The 22,724-nt window shown below is 42.3% G+C and overlaps 4 protein-coding genes across 6 annotated transcripts; 2 read left to right on the top strand and 2 right to left on the bottom strand.

Moving 5' to 3' along the window:
* The first annotated feature begins 5,052 nt into the window (after nt 1–5,052).
* On the top strand, nt 5,053–12,102 carry LOC135499925 (uncharacterized). 2 transcript variants are annotated; one of them, XM_064790985.1, is made up of 5 exons: nt 5,053–5,135; nt 8,666–8,736; nt 9,133–9,372; nt 9,877–9,990; nt 10,265–12,102. In XM_064790985.1, exons 2-5 carry the CDS (start codon nt 8,715–8,717, stop codon nt 11,401–11,403), a joined length of 1,515 nt encoding a protein of 504 aa, XP_064647055.1. In that variant the 5' UTR covers nt 5,053–5,135; nt 8,666–8,714; the 3' UTR covers nt 11,404–12,102. The 2 variants fall into 2 exon arrangements, with proteins under 2 accessions (XP_064647055.1, XP_064647056.1); XM_064790986.1 differs by lacking the exon at nt 5,053–5,135 and adding an exon at nt 6,646–6,936.
* A 189-nt stretch (nt 12,103–12,291) lies between these two features.
* Nucleotides 12,292–16,308, top strand: LOC135499978 (trafficking regulator of GLUT4 1-like). Its single transcript, XM_064791069.1, has 3 exons — nt 12,292–12,815; nt 13,827–14,070; nt 14,627–16,308. Exons 2-3 carry the CDS (start codon nt 13,843–13,845, stop codon nt 14,942–14,944), a joined length of 546 nt encoding a protein of 181 aa, XP_064647139.1. The 5' UTR covers nt 12,292–12,815; nt 13,827–13,842; the 3' UTR covers nt 14,945–16,308.
* A 160-nt stretch (nt 16,309–16,468) lies between these two features.
* On the bottom strand, nt 16,469–20,481 carry LOC135499977 (26S proteasome non-ATPase regulatory subunit 10-like). 2 transcript variants are annotated; one of them, XM_064791066.1, is made up of 7 exons: nt 20,285–20,481; nt 18,754–18,852; nt 18,388–18,486; nt 17,989–18,087; nt 17,513–17,611; nt 17,191–17,289; nt 16,469–16,932 (listed from the first exon to the last, which is right to left on the bottom strand). In XM_064791066.1, the coding sequence occupies exons 2-7, from the start codon at nt 18,802–18,804 to the stop codon at nt 16,510–16,512; spliced, it is 870 nt and encodes a 289-aa protein (XP_064647136.1). In that variant the 5' UTR covers nt 18,805–18,852; nt 20,285–20,481; the 3' UTR covers nt 16,469–16,509. The 2 variants fall into 2 exon arrangements, with proteins under 2 accessions (XP_064647136.1, XP_064647138.1); XM_064791068.1 differs by lacking the exon at nt 20,285–20,481 and adding an exon at nt 19,089–19,223.
* A 450-nt stretch (nt 20,482–20,931) lies between these two features.
* Nucleotides 20,932–22,634, bottom strand: LOC135499689 (L-threonine ammonia-lyase-like). The gene is made up of 3 exons (XM_064790611.1): nt 22,392–22,634; nt 21,771–22,119; nt 20,932–21,530 (listed from the first exon to the last, which is right to left on the bottom strand). The coding sequence occupies exons 1-3, from the start codon at nt 22,521–22,523 to the stop codon at nt 21,031–21,033; spliced, it is 981 nt and encodes a 326-aa protein (XP_064646681.1). The 5' UTR covers nt 22,524–22,634; the 3' UTR covers nt 20,932–21,030.
* Between the last annotated feature and the right edge of the window lie 90 nt (nt 22,635–22,724).

Below are 22,724 nucleotides of genomic sequence, written 5' to 3'. Positions count from 1 at the left end.
CATAATGAATGCTGCGTTCACTTCCTTGATCAAAATACAGATACATGTACTTGATCTTTCCAATTGGACATTTTTCACACAGAGAGACAAAGAGTGGCAATGTTACAGAATGCAACACAAGTTTGGCAAAATATTACAGTTAATCGAGGTAATACACAGGCAATTGCGCAGAACATCCGCTGTACCCGTTTATTTCGTTATTCCGACACCCACTGGGCGTCCAGAAGCCCGCACGTAGACTCTGCACGTCCAATAAATGTAGAAATGAACGAGAACGTCTGCATGAGCTAGCAACTAGGCTATGCTCCCGTATGGACCTGGACCTTGACTGCTACCATGAAATAGGACGACAATATCGTCCTGTTAAATACCAAACAGTTCATGAGCTGTCCATGTTCATTGAAATGTCTACTGTAAACTCGGCCCTGTCCAGCCCACAGCGTGGTCATAGTGGATCTCATCCAACCTACAGCTCACGGGTACTAAAATCTTGAGCCAGTCCAAAATCAAAGTCACATAAATAGTCCAAAATCAATGCTGCGTTCACTTCCTTTATCAAAATACAGATATATGTACTTGATCTTTCCAATTGGACATTTTTCACACAGAGAGACAAAGAGTGGCAATGTAATGTTACAGAATGCAACACAAGTTTGGCAAAATATTACAGTTAATCGAAGTAATACACAGGCAATTGCGCAGAACATCCGTTGTACCCGTTTATTTCGTTATTCCGACACCCACTGGGCGTCCAGAAGCCCGCACGTAGATTCTGCACGTCCAATGAATGTAGAAATGAACGAGAACGTCTGCATGAGCTAGCAACTAGGCTATGCTCCCGTATGGACCTGGACCTTGACTGCTACCATGAAATAGGACGACAATATCGTCCTGTTAAATACCAAACAGTTTATAAGCTGTCCATGTTCATTGAAATGTCTACTGTAAACTCGGCCCTGTCCAGCCCACAGCATGGTCATAGTGGATCTCATCCAACCTTCAGTTCACGGGTACTAAAATCTTGAGCCAGTCCAAAATCAATGTCACACAGATAGTCCATAATGAATGCTGCGTTCATTTCCTTAGTCAAAATACAGATACATGTACTTGATCTTTCCAATTGGACATTTTTCACACAGAGAGACAAAGAGTGACAATGTTACAGAATGCAACACAAGTTTAGCAAAATATTACAGTTAATCGAAGTAATACACAGGCAATTGCGCAGAACATCCGCTGTACCCGTTTATTTCGTTATTCCGACACCCACTGGGCGTCCAGAAGCCCGCACGTAGACTCTGCACGTCCAATGAATGTAGAAATGAACGAGAACGTCTGCATGAGCTAGCAACTAGGCTATGCTCTCGTATGGACCTGGACCTTGACTGCTACCATGAAATAGGACGACAATATTGTCCTGTTAAATACCAAACAGTTCATGAGCTGTCCATGTTCATTGAAATGTCTACTGTAAACTCGGCCCTGTCCAGCCCACAGCGTGGTCATAGTGGATCTCATCCGACCTTCAGCTCACGGGTACTAAAATATTGAGCCAGTCCAAAATCAAAGTCACATAGATAGTCCAAAATCAATGCTGCGTTCACTTCCTTTATCAAAATACAGATACATGTGCTTGATCTTTCCAATTGGACATTTTTCACACAGAGACACAAAGAGTGACAATGTTACAGAATGCAACACAAGTTTGGCAAAATATAACAGTTAATCGAAGTAATACACAGGCAATTGCGCAGAACATCCGCTGTACCCGTTTATTTCGTTATTCCGACACCCACTGGGCGTCCAGAAGCCCGCAGATTCTGCACGTCCAATGAATGTAGAAATGAACGAGAACGTCTGCATGAGCTAACAACTAGGCTATGCTCCCGTATGGACCTGGCATCACGCAAATGATCTGAAGCGGCCGGGGACCATTGTGCTCACTTGCTCAACTTTAGATAAGAGATCATGATCAGCGCTAGGCGTATTACTACATAAGTCAAACAGCCAATGTGCGACCTTGAAAGAGTGGTCAAATTAAATACCTTGGTGACATATAATGTCATGATGTGTGGTGCTCAGATGTGCTTATGACATCCCATGCCGATCCGGCCGGCAGTAAAGGGACCACCTTTCAGGTTTTTAAAAGTTTGCCCCAGGTGGCCAAGGGTCTCGTGAATATCAATGTACCAAAATTTTGCCCCTTAGATCACCAGACATAGGCCGGGGTACGTCCACTCGTTATTTCAAATCACCAGTCATTAAGTTCAGAAACGCTCCATAGTTCCTGATGTACGCTTGACTGCTACCATGTACGCTCCATAGTTGCTGAGCCTAACAGCCAATTTACATCGTTGGGCCCCTGTGACCTTGAAAAGTTGGTCAAATCAAAAACTCACAGAAAACGTGATGTATCTCAATTATCAATTTCATAAGTGAAGTTAAGTGACAGGTGACTGTTTTGTGACTATTGTTGACGGACAACGACGGGTGACGGACACTGCGTGATTGTACTGACTCAGGTACCGGTGTGACAGCGGATATAGTCACCCTGGAGTCATAGTCCGGTAGCATTGTATTTGATCAATTAAGCAGCATGATCTATTGTACCGCTAACCCTAAACAAAACATTTAGCAATGCGGGCTATTGTTACACGGACTATCAGCCCTAGGACTACTATCCCCGCCACACCGGAAAGCCAAAAATACCAAATCGGCACACATGGTTTTATATACATCAAGTTTTCTTTCCGGTGAACCTACTGCAAATCGGCGAACACAAATCGATCATTAGAAATCCGGATGTCGAAAAACGGTGATTAAATTAAGTGATCTTACCACTAGATTTGATTTTCCATCCGAAGAATTATGCAAACCTCTCCGTTGTAGCTTTATATACCGGTCGTATATCACTTACCGACTAATGCATCGAAACAATTGGACTTTTCGTGGGCCCGCCTACCGATAAAGCACCCGCTGATGCATTCAAGTCGTGTAACGTATCACCAGAATTACGTAATTACTTTCTCTCATTAGCCGTCCAGATATTCGAGGCAGCAGCCCAGCTACTGCGGCGAAGACACATCGAAGGACACCATTCTCTTCAGTACCGTATGGCCCGTATTCACTGAAAATTAAATACGCGTATCATATTACATCGTCGTATATCGTACATGTACACATCGATCAACTGAAAATAAACAACTATAGGTTTCGTTACCCTCACGAAGAACTACGAACGACGAACAGCGATGTATCCAAAATGGTACTTATCGACCACTTTTTGGAAAATGTTTCCGATTCTTCGTAAAAGAAGTTTGTTAAGTGGATGATTTACGAGTTGTGTAAGGAATGAAGACATGAGGACTTGATGACACCGCAGACTTTCGTAGTTCGTCGTTCATAAGGGGAGCGAAACCTGCCCATTGATGAGTAACAACAGACCTACACTATATGACCGCTGCAGAAGTATGACTATCGATATTTACAGTAACATCAGAGATAAGGTGCTGGGGGAAGTTAGAAATATTAGCCAAGCAGAAATTAGAGTTATACATACCAAATGTCCCTTTAATAGCCATGTTAAAACGACCACAAGAAATGTAGGCAGGTGAGAGAATGTTTAACGCCCAAACTGAGTAGAGCTCTTTAAATCCCCTGTGCCGGCCGCGGCGCAAAGGTAACTTACGGTTGATAGTTTCCAAGAATGTTACGATGAAAATGTCACAGAATAATCCGCATGAAACGAGCACAACAGCTGAGAAGTAAACACCGATTCGTGAACAGTTTTATCTAATAATATGATTCCATTTCAAAATTAAGCGATGTCACCTTCGAAGTCGAGAAGGCTTCTTGCCGATTTAACAGTAGGCCTACTCATTATCAAACTAAAAACCCTCAATGACGTCGTGTTGACGATCAGAATGAGGATTATTTAAAAGGAGTGATATGACACCATTGTTTTCGATCATTTTTTTATTTTAATGAGACGAGCTTACGACACTATCGGACACTACCGTGTCTATTCAAGGAAACGGTAGTGCGACAAGCACGTCTCATCAAAATCAAAGTTGAAGGCAAGTATTATTACTCCTTCCAATTAATCGTATTTTGAAACGGCACATTATTCTCTTCGTCAACTATTTAAAGGCCCGTCTCAGAGTCATACACGCAGCATTTCAATATAGCTTCGTTATATCATGATGACCGACAACAAACATTTCACTACCACTACAAAAAGCCAATCAGCAAGTCAATTTATGATCAAGAGACATTTACAAAATCCTTCGACCTCGTCGACTGGACTAATTGCAATATCAAAGAAACTGTATTGCAGAAGTGGCGATATGGAAAAAAGATAAATTTTCCGCGGGAGCAAGATACTGTTACAAAAGAATAATATACATGTAGATGCGCTCGTTGCCTCTTAAATTTTTTCGCCACCCCGACCTGAAACCACAAAGCGGAAAATGTATGTCCCGTCAATGGCCTCGGACAAATTTTCTGATCTGCAATATGAAGCATCTACGACGTTGGCCCACGCTTCTGAGAAAAGGCAGACCGTATTTATAAGGGGGGACGGTCGCCAATAAGTGGCGACGAAAATCTTCACCCTAACAAGAAAGCCTTGGTGGATCAACGGTTAGAATGCTGGACTTTCGATCTGGAGGTGACGGGTTCGACTCCCGTGAATCCATTACCTTTTTCTCTTTTTTTCTTCTTCATTTCTTGTTATTTATTCTTTCGTGTAATGTACATATAGTATCATTATTATTATCATATCGCATCAATATCGAGCCAAACGTGGAACCACTCTAGGCCTATAAATTCGAACTATTCTAAGAGATGATGGTTTTACTTTTCTTTTGTCGCCTTCCTATAGCATGACAGGCCCAGTTCGTACAAGAAAGTGTCGTCAATAGCCCATTGAAAATCAAAAGTGGGGTATATTGAGAAGTTGAATATCATAGTCCCGTTATTCAATATATCATTGCGATGAGAATACTACACCTATAGAAAGAATATAGGAAAGGCCTATAGTTTGAGTTATTCGTACTGAGCGCAGCCAATGTTTAGGAGTAACTAACCAGGAGAACATGGCGTAACTCTGGATAAAAAACAGGATTTCACCAACGGTACGTTTAGGAAATTTACTCATTTTTTGTACTTTACCTGGTCATTATGTTCTCATGAAAAAAGATCTCAATTTGCATTATTTAGAGATTGACATGAACAAGATAAAAAGCCGACGATTCAAAACATGAGTAATGCTGTAAGTCTTGTGAGTAAAACGTTGCATTTAACATGATGTGTTCTTAACTAAGACAGTAGATAGAGGATTGCATTGCTGTGCAGTTAGCTGATCACACGGACATGGCCTCCCACTAAATGTACTTGCATCCTTTAACCTCAAATTTCGCCCTTACATCATTCATTCGGCCGACCCTACATTGTACTCTATCATGAGTACACTGGCCAGGGCATACGTATTTGGGGACACCCTAGTCATCAAATCACAGGCACATGAAATTTGAGCTCAACAGCCCCCCCCCTCCAATTGTCTGGCAAACACCCCCCCCCCCCCCCCTACAACACACATAAAAGAATATTCAGAGGGGGGCTGTCAGTCAATTGGGGGGGGGCTGTTCCACGTTTAAAGGCATGACCCAACCTGGTGCATGAGACTGGGCTAAGTTCATTAGCGATTCATTCTCTCGGATGTTAAACACCTACAAGACTTACAAGGTGCAACAAGAATCTAAATGCCTTGAAGAACTAGCCAGTCAGCTGTCACAAAAAGTGTTTGTGTAGATTCCCTTTAAGCTCTGTACACACTGACAACATTTTGGGAAACATGTTGGCCAACATGTTGTCCAGGTGCGATGTTATCGAAAATGTTGGCAGTGTGTACAGTTCGGAAACATTCGGTAACATGTTGGCCAAATGTTGCTCAAATGTTGTCGAAATAATACAAAATCAATTTTGTTGCCGAGATGCTAATGATGTTGTCGAGTTTTATCCAATCAGAAATAGGCCACAAATCACATGATCTACCTTAAGCCATGTGATGTAGTCAAAATGGCAGCCTCAAGCAAGGAATGGTTACTGAGTGAAGTTGAACAACTTATTGCAGTATGGGAAAGTTGTGCCTGTTTATGGGATGTAACATCCAGGGAATATAAAGACAAGAACAAAAAGAAAGCTGCTATTCTAGAAATAGCTACAAAATTTGCCCCATGCTGGTGTCTCATATAAATCCATGGTCTTGTCAACACTCTTTTCTCATCTTTACGTCTTCTTCGCCGTCTTTCATTCAATCAGGATACGTAAAATTATGGCAGAGCCACCGAAAATACATCTTCTTCTCTTGGAATCTTCCATTGTTTATGAATTTCCCTCCAAAATATTCCCTCAAAAATCCTCATTTCTCGGAAACATTCGACAACAAGTTGCCCAACATGTTGTCGAATGTTGTCATGTGTATACAGGGCCAAATTTTCGATAACATCGCACCTGGACAACATGTTGGCCAACATGTTTCCCAAAATGTTGTCAGTGTGTACAGAGCTTTAAGGTCACCCCAACTAGCACCACAGTATCACTGAATAAGTAATACATGTAATAGGACTAATACTACAGGGAACCAAATTTAGCTTTACACCACCAGCATCCTGCATGTAAATCAATATCTCCTAAATCAAAATCGATTATTGACCACATCCCCCTAAGTTATTGGTTTTATTCATAAATGTGACCACTGTCACAGCATTTACTCGTTTAATTATTGATTACTCTTACCGTAATACATATTGGTGGTGCTTGGCTACAGGATAACATAAGGTTCCGTATTTACTATTTGCCTCTCTGATAATTCCATTTGCACAGCAAAGGATTACGGTTTAGACTTGGCATGAAACTTTAGCTCTTTAGAGGCAGGTAGGTTCCCACATTTTTCTCAATGTGACAAATGACAATGCTAACACCTATAGCTTACACTCTTAAAAACCATTAGAGGTAGGTAAATTTCGCATTTCTCAATGTGACTGATAAAAATCCCATCACCTCTAGCCAACTTAAAAAATAAAGGTTTCTGGTTTTAAAAACCCATCAGGCCTTGAGAGGCATAGCAGTAGGTTCCTGTACTTCTCTACATAACCAATGACTGAGAATTCCATCAGCTATAAACTGACATTCTTGAAAGTAAAGGTTTTTGAACTTTTGAAAAACCTTGCTGCCTTGTAGAGACAGCTACATGTACATGAAGGTTCTTTTTTCAATGTGTCCGTTATTATGAAAATGCCATCACTCATATCTTACAATCAAAGGCAGGCAAGTGCAATTTATCCCTGTTTTTTTTCATCATTCTGTCCTGTCAGTGTTAGACATGCTGGGTACCGACAGCAAAAAATCATGTGATTTGCATTAAGTCAGGCAGTGTTTATCACTGAACATATGGGAGCATTCTAAAATGTGGAATGATGAAAACTGAAAAGACGAATGCTGCATGATTTCTGTTGAGAAATTGATTGCAGCAAATTTGTCATGCTGGAGATGAAAAAAAAATTCAAGTCCAAATATTTCTTTCAATTGATTTTTTTCTGAAAAAAATGAAGAAACATCATCAGTCCCAAAAATGGTTTGGCTTTGAAAATTTATCAGAATTTTGAACTTACAAAAAAAATTCAAATCTGAAGGATGAAAAAATGTCTAAGTCCAAATATTTTTTTCATTCTGGTTATACTGATCATATATTCATTGGTCAAGGACTAAGGAGTGATGGAATGCTACTCTTGATTGTCCAGTTTTGATAATTTTCAAGCAATCAAATACAACTATAGGAAGATTGGATAAACCCCAATTTCAGCCTAAGATTTCTTCATGCTCAGTTGCTCTTGTGTTCCTGTAGGCCTACTGTGTTTTAGATACTAGACAGGCAGTTTCATGCAAGGAACTGCACATTCTAGGTCATGGAGTCGCCTAGGGACAGTCCAACCCTCCCCCTGAGGCCTATCATTTGAAGATACACCCTCCTCGATCATTACGCTCAAGTTCAAGTCGGCATAAATCAAATAAATCTTGTGTCAACAAAGGAACAAAAGCCAACCTTTGGTTTGGCAAACTTTAGATATTTTCACACTGCAAGCCTCAGCTCATTACCCCATTGCTCATTGTTCACTATTCTCTGTAAAATCCAAACTATCATGCCATTCAAAAGGAATATCTGGTAAATATGTAGGCCCATACACTGGACCCACTGTAGATGTAATTATCGATATGTACCACAGGGGATTTGACATCTATCATGGCCCTGCTGTGCAAAAGGAGGCCGACCAGTCTTGATTACCATGATATAACCATGCATGCATGATAAGGCCTACTGCACTGCCGGAGTACTGGAGTCCAGAGACTACACCATCAATCTGGACACACCCTAGCAGTCTACCAACTACAAATGTCTATGATTGAATGACACTGCAACACACACATATTCAAACCAAACTGCATTTCGGTGATTTCTCAATTTCTTCATCCACCTGTTGTACTGCATGTACAGAGGACGAGTAGGCCAACAGTGGGCGGAAGTGCAGGACGCAACGGAGCGAGTACAGACTAGTCTCCGACTGGTGGGATGTTTTACGATAATTAGCATTGTTTATGATTTCAGGCATCGCGAATAACACCCTGGATACCTTCATAAAGTAAATTATCCCGCAATGGCTTACGTACCCGTCGATGGTAAGTTCAAATATGCCCTTAAACTTCTAAAACATTCGCAAGCATTGAAATGTGTTTATTTTTAAAGTACAAGAGGGTCCTCAAGTTCGTTGTTGCGTCCCTAAAATGATGGACTACGCTGCAACCGGGCCGATCGCGAAGACAGCCTAGACGACGAAAGTGTGTCCTTGTTGGATGGGATACATTGCGCATCGCATGGACATGACAATATAAAAGTGTATCATCAGTCGGTTTTGAAATGGCCAATATTTAAGCCGAAAATCACTAGACTTTTCACGGATGGGGGAATGTTTCACTGATAAATCAGGCCTTTCACGAACACGAAAGGATACCATTAGGGCCCCAAGAGATATGGCCGGGGTATTTGACAACATGTATTCAAAATTTACTTTGCAGACATCCGGCAAGTCTTCGCCATCCTTTCGCCCCAAATCTTCCACGACTGGGCCAACCTGATGCGTATTCTCGGGATGCCAGAGTCGGAGATACAAGAGACCCTCACCACCTACCGCCACAAGCGGCCCGCGGAGATTGTCTACAAGGGTCTTGTTAGGTGGGAAAAGATGTACGGGCCCGAGGCCACGGTGGAGAAGCTTGTCGCTGGGCTGCAGGAGCTGAGACTGAACGAAATAGCGGGTGTGTATCTTCTTCTTGGGATCCTTTGTTGTTTTAGAGACACTTTTGAGTCGCCAAAAGGACATCTCTGATCATGTCTGTGGTCGGTCGTCTGTCCCGAGGTTTCCTGTGGTCTGCCTCTTTATATAATTGTTAGAAAAAACTCATTAACGGTTCTATACTTGTGGTGTTCTTGGCAAGGATTGGTGAATAAATACAAATACCGAAATAGGTCCAATAGACATAACTCAATGGCACAACTGGGTCAATGCAGCTTGTGTTAGGAAGCATAGGCTATCGTGCAGTCACTGCCCCTTAGGCAAGAGGATGACAAGATGACTTATTCTATATTTTAGAAGAGTAAGAGATAATGTGGATAATTTGAAAAGAAATAGCCCCGGCACATAGTTTGGGAGCAAATTTTTACCGATGCAAAAGCAGTTTGTCGTACTACGTCTATTGTATGTGTGTACTCCATTTCCAAGTGCCGAGATTGACAGGACAGTTGATGTCTTTCTTCTGCAGAAACTATTTCCAAGTACCGCGTTAATAAGAAAGGTGTGATGTGGGTCCCGGATGTAACCGCCAAATTGAACCTCACTAATCCTAGGCAACGGTATCGACATCTAGCAGAAATAGGTGAGTTAATCCCGGGGCTTGTCAGAACAAAACAAATGACATTCAAATGATGAGAGTATCATCAAGTTATTCTTCTGCGACATTCAAACCGGCCCTGTATGGCATTGAACTAGGCTCCTCTCGTTAAACTTGGTATTTTGGTTTGCACTTCTGAATGACTATCGACATACCCAAGAAAAATCTACACTCTTGCCACATTATCAACCCTTCTGCTTCACGTTTGATTCGAACAACTGCTTTCAATGTATAACTAAAAATCAACATCATTTTCCAGTACCGAGTTCCCGCGAGATGGACCGTGATCAAAGGAGGCTGCATCTGAACTCCGAACCGCCTCTGACCTTCCGACGGACCACGCCTCCTCGATCTCGCTTCAGTGAATCATTCGAGGGTGTTCCGCGATGGAACGACACCATGTCCCCGGACAGATTCTCGACCGAGTCACCAGCAGACGACGAACGCCGGCATTTTAACTACACCTACGTCTCCTCTCTGGTCTCGCCCTCGAAGAGATTTCGAAACGAGCCGTGGTACAGCGGTATTTGCTTCTTGCCCAATAATGATCTAGCTCTTCTGGACAAGGAAAATAAACAAATCGAAATACACGCCTGCCAAAAATTCTCCGATTGCAAGCGTTTCGTGTTTCACAAGTCTTTCAAAATTCACCTTGAGAGGGAGCCGGAGAATTCTCGGCCTTGCGATATGGCTGTTTTCAAGGGGTTTATCATAATCATAGATTCGGGCAAAAGGTGTCTCAAGGTTTTCACGTCCGATGGCAAGTGCGCAGGAAGTGTCAAGTTCAAAGTCCAGCCGAAGTGTATCTCAATCAAAGATGACCGCGCCGCCATTGCATTCTGGGACCCGAGCGCGAAGAAGGGCAGTTTGGTCACCTATCGGGCGAACATTGAAGCAGATAGGGATGGTGGGAGGAAGTTCACGCTTTTCGACCCTAAACCTATTTTGGGTGTGACGAATAATTATTGCAACATCACACTGACTGATACCCATCACATCGCAGCCCTGACTGAAGACGGGCAAATGTTTCTCTACGGATACCGATCGCCTTTCGATGACACATACGTCTGCCGCGCAGTCGCAAACACGGCGCGCCTGCGCAGCATGACATGGTCAAAAGGTGGCGTGATGGTGTGCAACAGCTACAGAGACTGCATCCAGAAAATCCCAATCACAGAGAAGGAACCTCTTGATTTCGATGTCTCCAATACCAAAACGTTGTTGTCATTCGCTGACGGACTGTACGGCCCGAAGACATTCGCGGTTTTTGAGCCAGATGATGATTTTGCGGTGGTGAATAAATTTGGCGCCCAGGTTCGCGTGTACGGGAGCGGGAGGGCGTTGCTCAAGGATAAATATATGTGGTACGAGGACAAGTACCCACCAACATTCACTTGAATAACTGCTGAAGAGAATCCTTTGGCGTTGTAGGGCCCCGAGTCGACCGATTTGTAGAGCCGGTGTAAAGATTGATTGTTTCCCATATTTCAGTGTTTTATGTAGAGAACCTTGACTATTCAGTAGGGGAAAATGAGAAAAACCTGTCCATTTGTCTTGGAGCGTTCCCGAACAATGAGAAGCACACATCCGACCTGGGAACGTTGCTCATGAATCGGACAGTCGCTCGGGATGGACACCTCAACTGCGCCTGAATGTTCATTGCCCCACCGGCGAGACGAGATAGGTCACCGCAAAAACTGTTGATGAGTTAGTCTGACAGCCAGGCTTTAAACTTCGTCCTTTTCCATGTGATGTGTCCGTGCCCTAAGTCGTGTTGCTCATTTGGCTGTACAGAGAGTCATGACATGCCATTCCATTGGACTGATCGCCATGGTGCATGCGTTGTCTCCCATCGGAAGGGCTTCTGTGCATATTCCATAACTATCATCCGACCTTTGGCAGTAATTTGAGAGTTAAAACCGGGTATTAATATGCCGACAAAAACTTGATATCGGGACGGCGTAGCTTCATTATTGTACCGTTGAAAAGAGAGAATTACAAAATCATGTATTAATATCAAATATCATTCACTGAATATATCCATCTGCATGTAACGTATGTCATTATTTAGAATAAAAGCTATTCTGATACCCATAATTTTGATTTGAGGTGGAGTACGCGTGGGCCAACTGATATGTCATATCCGTATCACTCTGACACTTGATTGTAGGTGGCGGTGCATGCTGCACTTACCATTCATTCTCGATCAAAGCAATTTTAGTGATATTCTCTCTCTTGGGGGCTGAAAATCAAGGCTGTGACAATTTTCAGTATACATATGTGCATCGTTCATTTCTGGACGCTTGAGCACGTTTACAGTATTAAATGGTCCTTCTGTTCACAAGTAATTCATGGTCACAACTCCCGATAGATCAATTATAGATAATCCATCGATCAGCAAACTCATCATTGATGAACCTCGCCTTTGTACATGTACAGTACACAACCTGGGAATGAGATTGAGATCAGGACAATAAGCACTCTTCCATTTCATTGTTTCAGATGAGTGCAATGAACGGGTCCGCTTCGCCGATACAATATATACCAGTATTGTAGACCCGACTCGTGGATTGGGGATAAGCAGATGTAAGTTGGCGCCGTTGCTATGGACCGTTGCCAGGCAGCAGAGACGCCATTACTGCAATGAAAAACACATGTGTACATTCCCTCCATAGGAACAGGAACAACATGCGTCATGCGTGATCAAGCGAGGTAGCGCTTGCAGAAACTCGGAGACAAATCAAATATATTTTCTTACTCGGATTTCACCGCACTTGCGCATAGAAAAAGTGGAATAAATTTAAATTGGGGTGAGTTTAATGTAAATATTTCCAATTTAGGTTTTTTTAGCAAGTCCTTGTCGATTTCAGTAGATCGTAAGCGTGTTACTGTAGAGTCGCACGCTATGCATCCGCCTGTAAATGCTTTGAACGTACTCAAAGATACTGCAGACAACGGTCAACGATCAATGGAGAAAAGACCGATCGTTTACTGGTTTAATAACTACTGCGAGTTTTAACCGACCGAATCCGAAAAGTCGAAGGGAGTCGTTTGACATCCAACCATTAATTCTTACTTTAGTAGCCCATGGAGGTTCCTTGCGTAGCCCTAGTCAGTCACGTTAACATCATCGTTCATATGAATAAGAGAATCGCACTGGCCAAAACAACGAGTAGGCATACCCAGTTTTTTCCAACTTTTCACGTTGGCGAAATTAAAGCAGGATTTGTTTATTTTCATGACTATTGGGACTTCGTAAATTTTTCACCAATCCATTCGCCTAATTATAATCGGATCACTCCTTTGTCTTCATTTTTTTATTTTATTTCATTGATGTTGCCCCCGGTTGTCAGTAATACAATAAAGCGCACCATTGCTATTGGAAATCTGCAATTGTACAGAAAGTTTTTTTCAAGAGATCAGTACCAAAACTAACCCGAGGTCTCGATCAAAAACGCCCCTGCACTCTCACGTGTCACATTAGGTCTACATTCGTACCACTCCAGTTATAGGCCTACTTACAGATATGTGACAAGTTCAAATATTTGAGCTACCTTCAGGCACATTGAATCGACATGGGTCATTAGAATAATCCTCTTTATCTGTCTGGGAATTGGGTCCAGAATATATCAAAAGCTAATGCCACACCTACACCAGCACCAGCCAGCCGCGGGCGACTCACCTATATTTGAGAGAACATCCGAACCAATTGTGATGTATAATTGTATCAGGAGGTTATAACTGTACCGCTTGCCGTGCATGAAACAATATCGGCAGTTAGAAACCCAGAAAGGTTCTGATTTTGTCATTCGTTTTTTCAGGCTGAAATCTTCCAAGATGGCCGATAACACAGCGTATCCTCCTGGACAAACAGGTCCACCCCCGCAAGGTTATGGCGGGCAACCAAATCAATATGACCAGGGTCAGCCACAGTATGGACAAGCACAACCAGGTTATGGCCAATCTCAACCAGGTTATGGCCAACCTCAACCAGGTTATGGCCAACCTCAACCAGGTTATGGCCAACCTCAACCAGGATACGGGCAACCTCAACCGGGGTATGGGGTGAGTATCTTACATTTTGATGGGTGACCCTAATTCCAAAGTTATCAGCTCAGATTTTGAGCTCAATGCCTTGACATTGGGTGATATGAATAAAGACTAGCAAATGCTTTTCTCTAAATCGCCATGTACATTTACACTAGGCCTTCCTGTACAAAAGCGGAGTAAAAGCATTTGCTAGTCTTTATTCATATCACCCATTGCTACAACGCGCGTCCAATGGTTGTCCTTAACCGACCGTCGGCATTGTTAAGGGCAATATTACTCAGCTATCGGCTGCCCAGTCACCTCCTATTCTACAAATAGTTTCCATTAACAAATTGCACAGAAAAGGAGCATCAAACGAGCATCAAACACGATCTAACACAATATAGTTTATTGATGAACCAGAAGAAGAACAAACATACTGCAATAAAAAGCCGACCATTCCTTTAATGGACAGGTTCCACTAGTGTACTCTGATGACCAGCTTCAAGGAGATAACAAAAAATCTAACACTCATTATCAAAATCTAATACTGTCATTATATAAATCTAACGGTGTTATCATTGTCTTACAGCAGCAACAAGGGACGACAAACGTAACCATCATCCAAACACAGCAACAGAAACCAGCCAGCTATCTTGGCTTCTCTATCTTCGTCCTCATCTGCTGCAATCCGTTATTCGGCCTCATTGCTCTCATCTTCTCCATCATGTCCAACAGCGCCGCAGACGGAGATGACATGGAGGGCGCAAGGTCCAAAGGAAAAGTTGCAATGTGGATCAATGTCTCCGGGATTATTTTGACTTTCGTCATCGTCATTGTTGTCCCTGTCATCTACTTCACAGTCATTTTGCCGGCACAACTCGCAGCAGCATTTCATAGTGTAGGTTAAAGATGCATATGATTCATCTGTTTACACTGTTCACAAAAACGAAATTTGGCATTCATAGTATTCGTTTACAACTCCACACAACAGGGTTGTTATAATTCATATTCAGAACCAATTTCAACTTTCAAATTTGGAATGAACAAACCAATAAACTTTAAACTTTGTTGGGGGGGGGGGGGAGAAGGACACGACTTGATTTTCACCCAGGGATTGTGTACATACTGCACCAATGTATAAAGTAATTGATTGTAAATATACATGAAATGTAGATTATTTTGCAATGTGGCGCTCTCAAGATGAAATGAGCTGTACATAATGCACTTCTTTCACCAGGATATTGTAGAACCTCCGTATCAAGGACACCATGGTGGCCATGACAAATGATGCCCTTGACGGAGAGGTTCCTCATTACAGAGGTTAAATCCTGAAAACGCCTATGAATAACTAGCATAATTGTGCCATAAATCGAAGATTCTGGAATTTTATCTTGACTGTTGTATTGTACTTCAAGATTTATGTCATTTTATGTAAATAACTTTTTGCTATAAATGTGCCATACACTACCTCTTAGACGAGCCTTCATCAACCAATGAGAAACAAAGACAACTGTTGACGGGTTTACCCCTGCCAAGGGGTGCCTCATCTACAATAGGCATATTCTCTGTAATAGACCTCGTGAAAAAGAGGCCTCTTAACCAACACAGTATATATTCTGCAATGTAAATGTGACCCAGTCCAGCAAAACCAGTCGCATGTCGCTCTGAGCTTGGCAGGTTGAGACGGACTGTTTGTTCATTTCACTATTGTCTGCCTTTTGTGAAATCCGAGGACATCAATTTCTTCTATTATTATTCTATCAAATATCAATGCAACATACATGTCTGTTCAACATGCCAAAGCTTCATCCTTGGCAAATTCATATGTTTTGGACGTATTTCTTCTGAAGGGTCACTCAATGATGGTCCAAGACTACTTGCCAGACCCTCCCACGCGTTAAGTCATATGAAACTCGATACCATTTGTACAAAGAGCAGACTACGTGGTAGCGCAGTGGAAGAGAGTCGGCCTCATGATCAGGAGGTCGTGGGTTCGACTCCCGACCGAGTCACTGCTCAGTTCCCCTACTGGTCGAGTTCAAGTGAGCGAGAACTAAAGTGTCACAGAATTGCGCTATATATAAAAGACTCATTATTATAATCTTCGGACAGAAAAACTAAACTTTTCAAAATTACAACGAAAATGACCCCTTTTGATAATGCTTGGGTTTGCATTTATTTGAAAACTACGATACTTATGAATATAAAGAAGCATAATTCATCATGTGTATACTCTTTAATGAGAGAAATATATCAATAAATGAAGTGTATATTCTGATTAACATGTTGTTCACTTATTGTTTGTCATAATGACAGCGTTGTCTTGGATTTACTTGTGTAGCAAGTGGGGGGGGGGCACTTTTTGGTTTGCAGGCATATACCCTCCCTGTGGGTAGTACCATATTGACACATCACAAAATAAATCCAGCAATGAAACAATAACGTTTAATAACTAAAGAATCAAAATAAATCTTACAATTCATCATCAAAATCATCATCATCACAGACTATTTCACCACAGTCTTGATCGACCTCCACATTCAAATGAACATTGTCACGCTCTTCAAATTTGTCTAAATCCGGTTTTAAAAGTATAAAGTCTTTCATCAGGTTTGGCAGTGGCAGTTCAGCAATGTCTTTTATGATACTTCGGCCACGGTTGGCTTCAGATAACTGTCTCCTGATATAAACTCGAGAAATGTTCATCAAACTTGGGACACTGTACTGAAAGTTTAAGATCACACCTTTTATTCGTTTGGTTTCTAGACTGTCTCTTGGCATTATGGTTGAGAATATTCCATGAGGATTGGCACCGGCGATCAGAAGCAATTCTGTGAGATCTTCTGTGAAATGTTGACTCTTGTCCAGAATGTAGGATACCAGGGATGATCCGTCCTGAAACATGGAAAAGGAAATTGTTTGATTGGAGGGTTCAAACAGGCATTTTGCTCTTGGTGTCAACTTTATGAAAACAATACCAAGATGGCAATAGTTTTGAACAACCAACCTCAAGTCCGAAATCAACACTTAGAGAATGCAATTCTACTGTTTCATAACTCCAGATGCTTAAGTCTGCTCTGTAGATAAGAAAGACCACATACTTCGTAAACCCAAGCATTCTGCAAACTTTATGAACATAGAATCGCGTCCTACCTTCGTCCTCTGGTCCAGACGAGCCCCATGCTTCAATAACAACTGCACTGCCTCTGTATTTCCCCTAAGTGCTGCCTCATGTATTGGTCCCCGCTTCAGCTGGAAATAAACAAAGAATGTTTGATTTATGAAAGGTAGGCCTGAGAACATACATGTAATTCTGATACCATCGTTGGAAAGAATATATCTCAAAAAGGTCAGATGGTACAACTGGCACACTGCTGCCAAAATATCTTTGACATTCAAAAGGGATATCATACAAATGGACTGTGTTCAGGCAGACCAGGTGTTGTTCCTAAACCATAAATAATTATCAACTTACCTTGTCACCCAAACTGACTTTTGCCCCTGAATCTATGAGGTACTCTATCAGATCATTCTTGTTGTGTTTTGCAGCCCAATGCATGGCAGTGGTTCCATCCTGGAGTTACAACAAAAAACAACCGCAAGTTATTAACAATTTAGTATTGAACAGAGGTGTAGCAAATTGTGTGCAGATAAGTTTACCAAATCTTGAAATCACATACTGGTTTTGATATGTTTCTGGTACAGCTCAGTCTAACTAGGACTATCCTTCCCCACAGCTGTACCATCATACTGGTATGTAGGTACTCATAAAATTGAACGCTACCTTTCCAGCTAAACAGCAGCCTCTTCTAAGGTTTAGAAAGAAGAAAGGCACGGTACAACCGTGTACTATGATCAGCTGGACTTGGATATGGTAGTGCGCAACACACAACAGTTGAACACAGGACCCCAGTAAACCATTCTGATGCTCTGACTGTCATCAGCTCTTACCATATCAGCTCTGTTTACATCAGCACCAGAAGAGATAAGATACTTCACGATATCATCATGTCCTTTCCATGATGCAACATGGAGGCTTGTCTTGTAATCCTAGGGAACAAGGAATAAGCATGAAAGCAAAAATACACATCTTGATGTCATTTTTAAAACACTGCTCGTATATATAAAGACTGATGACTATTTGAAATGATGTCAGTTTTATATCAAACTGATGTTGACTGGACATTTGGTTGATCAATTTTTTTTACTTTGATGTAAAGTTGTTGAACTTTTTATATTGAAACTCACAAAATGTTAAAAAATTATCACTTCATCATGTCCTTTGTATGATAACAAAGGAAGACACTTGTCAACATGTTTTCCAACTCATCGAAAAATAAAATCCATTACCTCTGTCTCTGCATTCACCCTAGCACCACCCTTCACCAGTTCTTTGACGATTTCGATGTTTCCCAATCTGGTAGCAACATGTAACGCTGTCCTACCTTCCTGGAATAAAGATATTGGTCACAATCAAATCTCCAAGTAAAAAGACAATTGAAGAATTCTGAAACTATTATTCCAGGATCTCCAATCTTGTCTTCCCATCACGGTATTTATAGGTCAGAAAAACCTTTATTCTGTCCTTGGCTGCAGATTCCAGGGGGTACCAGTTAAAGCTACGCCTTGACCATGGTAGCTCTTCTCAAGGCCTGCCCCTTCTTCTCCTGTGAGGATAGGAATAGGATGCTTTCACACGATTAATTGCTGACCTACCCGATTCTGTGCATTGACTTTGGAGCAGGCTTCAATTAACATCTTAATCATCGCAGCATTCCCCGAAAATGTAGCCTCTTGAAGGATGGGCACATCATACTGAAGTGGAGATAATAAGTCAGAGTGAAACTGTTATAAGAAATCTTCCTGCAAAACAGCTGTGATTTCACGACATGTAGCGTTGTTACATAGTGCAAATACACAGATACTACATTCTGTTAAAACGACAGCACTACACTGCCATAGGACGGATTTTTCTCAAACTAAAGTCATAACCTTTCTGCTGAAAATAACGGCCATTATTTCGGTATTCACTCAAATATACATTATTTTACCCAATATGTAGCATTAGGGTTAACTCCTCCTTTAATTAAACGCCTAATCAGTGTCGTATCGTTTTGTTTTACAGCAGTTTTAAGTCGTTCAGTGAGTGATTTCTCTGAACTATCATTTCAGTACGCCATTTTTTGGCTGACGTTTAGGTCTCGTTAGGGAGTTTTCCCCGAATGTACGCGATGATGACGTTGCCCATTAGCAGGACGTAACATCTATCTTAAAATGCGCTTCCAAAGTGATTGCATCAGGACAACCCATTTTTGTCTTATCACTATCCATCAGAATAGCACCAGGTAGCATACTAATGCTGTCATTTCGCAGTAAATTCATTAGTTACCAATGTATGCCTTAGAGGGGGCAGAATGGCACTGTTTAAACAAGAAGTCTCATCAACAGCCTCAAAGAACATTGGATAGAACGTCACTGTACTGGGTCCCAGTAATAAATATTGTCATAAAGACATGTGATATTGTTCTGGGACTTATGTAAGATTAGTTCTCTCCGCCAAACCCAAGACTGAAGGATTAAAATCTTGTGTTTATAGGCTAACAAATGCAAACACTTCCAAATGGACCCCCTACAAGAGACGAGTGGCTCTTCTTCTCTCCGACTTTGACACCCTGCTACGAACATATCAATAGATCAGCCAGCGGTCCTTGGTGTCGCCGCGTGGGTTACGTCCAGTGAAAGTGTTTGCAAATGTCAGGGAACCACGATCTGACATCCATAACCAGCGTATCCCCTTTTCATGCCAGTTATAGTCGGGTGCTACACCACAGTCGGGATAGTGGCCGCCAAATGAATGGTTGTTGAATTTAAAACTGTTAACTGTTCATGTCAACTCACATGTAATTAGACAAACCTTCATGAATTCAATGGAGATTTCCACATTATAATAGAACCGAAGTGATGGCATCACGCAGATTTAACACGATCACTTCCATCCTTACCATCATGACTTGGACGTGCGCCTTTAGTTTCTTTGAGCAAATGGTATTTGATAAGGGATAGCAATCAAAATCGCTGTTGAACATGTACATGAAGTACAGTGATGTACAGTGATGTACATAATTCACACATGTCTGAAATTTCAAACTGCGCAGTTCATTCCCGTCTTGATAGTATGACTATTTCTACAATAAAAACCCTTTGAAACCAATCCATACTTTTATCAGGAATAGATACTGTGTCTTACCTTCTGCTGCAGCCGTTTTGATTTGTTTCGGAAAATTTGAAGGCACTTTTACGTCTGAAATCAGAGAAAGTGTTCCCGCGATGTTCTCCGCAGCTCACACACCAACCGACTGGCCTTCAAATCAACCGTGACCGATCATGACCAAAGACAATACATTTGCCGTCACAGCGTCCGGGCACTTCTCCCCCTTGTGCCAGACCGGCTAGCAGTTACCTGCTCACGAGAGTCTTTTGTCCTGTCAATGGATCAATATGAGAGGCATTGTCCAAAATATGACTGGCATCGTCCAAATGTGGGCTTGGCTTTAGCATACATACTTGTACATGTACGCTTGCCGATCCTGAGGGAAACAGGGGTTACCACGCTTCTCCGGCACTGCACAGAGGTTGTGCAGAGACTTTAACCCCTGAGTTCCTCAGGATGCAAAACCCAAGAAGATTAAACCTGTGTTTATTGGCTAACAAATGCAAACACTTCCAATGAACACACTACAAGAGACGAGTGGCCCTTCTTCTCAAGTTTCCGACTTGGACTACCCTACTACGAACATATCAATTGATCAGCCAGCGGTCCTTGGTGTCGCCGCGTGCCGTTGTACGCCCATTGAACGTGTTTGCAAATGCCAAGGAACCACTCTAAATCGTTCATATTGTGTAAAACTTTTATTTACTACATAATCATCGCAAACAATTATACATTCCATTCTATAGTCTGTTCTATTTTATTGCTTTTTGCAAAAATTATCATCATTTTGGTATTTCATTCTGTAAAATCTTGGACAGTCTATCAGGATCAATGTTCCCGCCAGATATAACACAGACGATATTTCCCTTCCCCGCCTTCCCTGACAGTGCCGCGGCAACAGACGCCGCGCCCGCACCTTCAGCGACAACATGATTCCGCAAAATAAGAGTCCTCAGGGCATCTGCTGTCTCCTCCAATGAGCTGACAATGGATCCTGTCGCTAAACTACTAACTAAATTCCACATCTCGGGCAGAACACTTTTCCCGCCGATTCCATCCACGAAGCTTGGGGTGTAGTCACATGATTTCGGTTCACCCGCAGCAAGGCTTGCTGCGAGAGGTGCGGCTGTCTCGACCTCGCAAGCGTAGACTCTGACACTTGGTTTGAGGGCTTTGAATGTGGAGGCAATGCCGCATGTCATTCCTCCACTGCCGTATGGACATATCACGGCATCCACACTGGGAAGTTGCTCGAGGATCTCTAAACCCATTGTACCATTACCTGGAAGAGACGAGAACATCAGAAGAGCAACACTGCACAACCATTACAGATTGACGACTGATTGACTTGCTCTGCCCACTTCATCTCACTACATTATGGAACTGGAAGGCTCTTAAGATTTCCGTATACACGTATAGTAAAATTAGATAAGTTCACTTGAAGACCAAGGAGATCAGAATGGTCCGCTCTGCTGCGAGCAGGCTGCATTTCAACTGGATAAAGGCAGATGACTTGCTGTACCTGCAATAACATTTCTATCACACCCAGGATGGACAAAACTTCCTGTCATCCCATCGTACCGATGTTCCTGGATCACTTTCCACCATGTGTCGAAGGGTACCTTCATCACCACCCCACCAAACCTCTCCATGGCCGTGACCTTTGTCTCAGGCACGTGGTCTGGTATAATAATCTGACATGGTACACCCCGCTTAGTTGCGCTCCATGCGAATCCCTGGCCAAAGTTGCCAGCGCTGGCTGTGTATACTCCGTTTGAGAGCTTATCGTCTGCGAGGCAGAGTATGGCATTGGTGGAGCCACGAAGTTTGAATGCTCCAGTTGGTAGTAGGTTCTCCAATTTGAGGTATATCTAAAGTTAAATGACGGCAACTGAGACTAGATCACAATCAGTAACATTCTCGATGGATAGTCACTGAGGTCACACATTAAATCAGATTATATTTGTATTAAAAACATCATGTCAGCATAACATTTGGCAGCAGCATTTGACACACCTTGATAGTCGGCGTGTCCTTTGGGACAGCCGTTTCATTCGTTAAAATTTGGTCTTCTGGAGGTTGTGCCACTGTCTTCAATGGACCGGAGGACGGTCACATCTGGTAGTGATAAGCTGTGGCCTACCTTGCAATCCTTGTCTGTCTGATCAATGTTGAGAGGTAACAGTGGAGTGTGTGGGACAATATCTTTTATCCGCTCCCTGGCAGCCCAGATCTCCGAGATTGGGATGTGTGTCAGGTGAGAAATGTCCCCCATGATCTTCCTCGAGCTGTCAACCACAGATGTCCATAGTAGAAAATGTTCCACCAGTTAATATCAGACCAGGTCAGTGTACAATGTACAATGCAAAGGCCTAAGCTTTGCCGTACATATTGGCTTAATCACAGATGTTGGTGTTGAGGGCCCATCTCATAATATCTCCATAATGGCATGTTGCTGGTCGCTGGTGGAGGGGCC

This window comes from Lineus longissimus, chromosome 15 (assembly GCF_910592395.1).
Source record: "Lineus longissimus chromosome 15, tnLinLong1.2, whole genome shotgun sequence".
In the NCBI taxonomy this organism is placed as follows: domain Eukaryota; kingdom Metazoa; phylum Nemertea; class Pilidiophora; order Heteronemertea; family Lineidae; genus Lineus; species Lineus longissimus.
The sequence above is the reverse complement of the archived record's forward strand: the minus strand, read 5'-3'. Positions and strand labels throughout refer to the sequence as shown.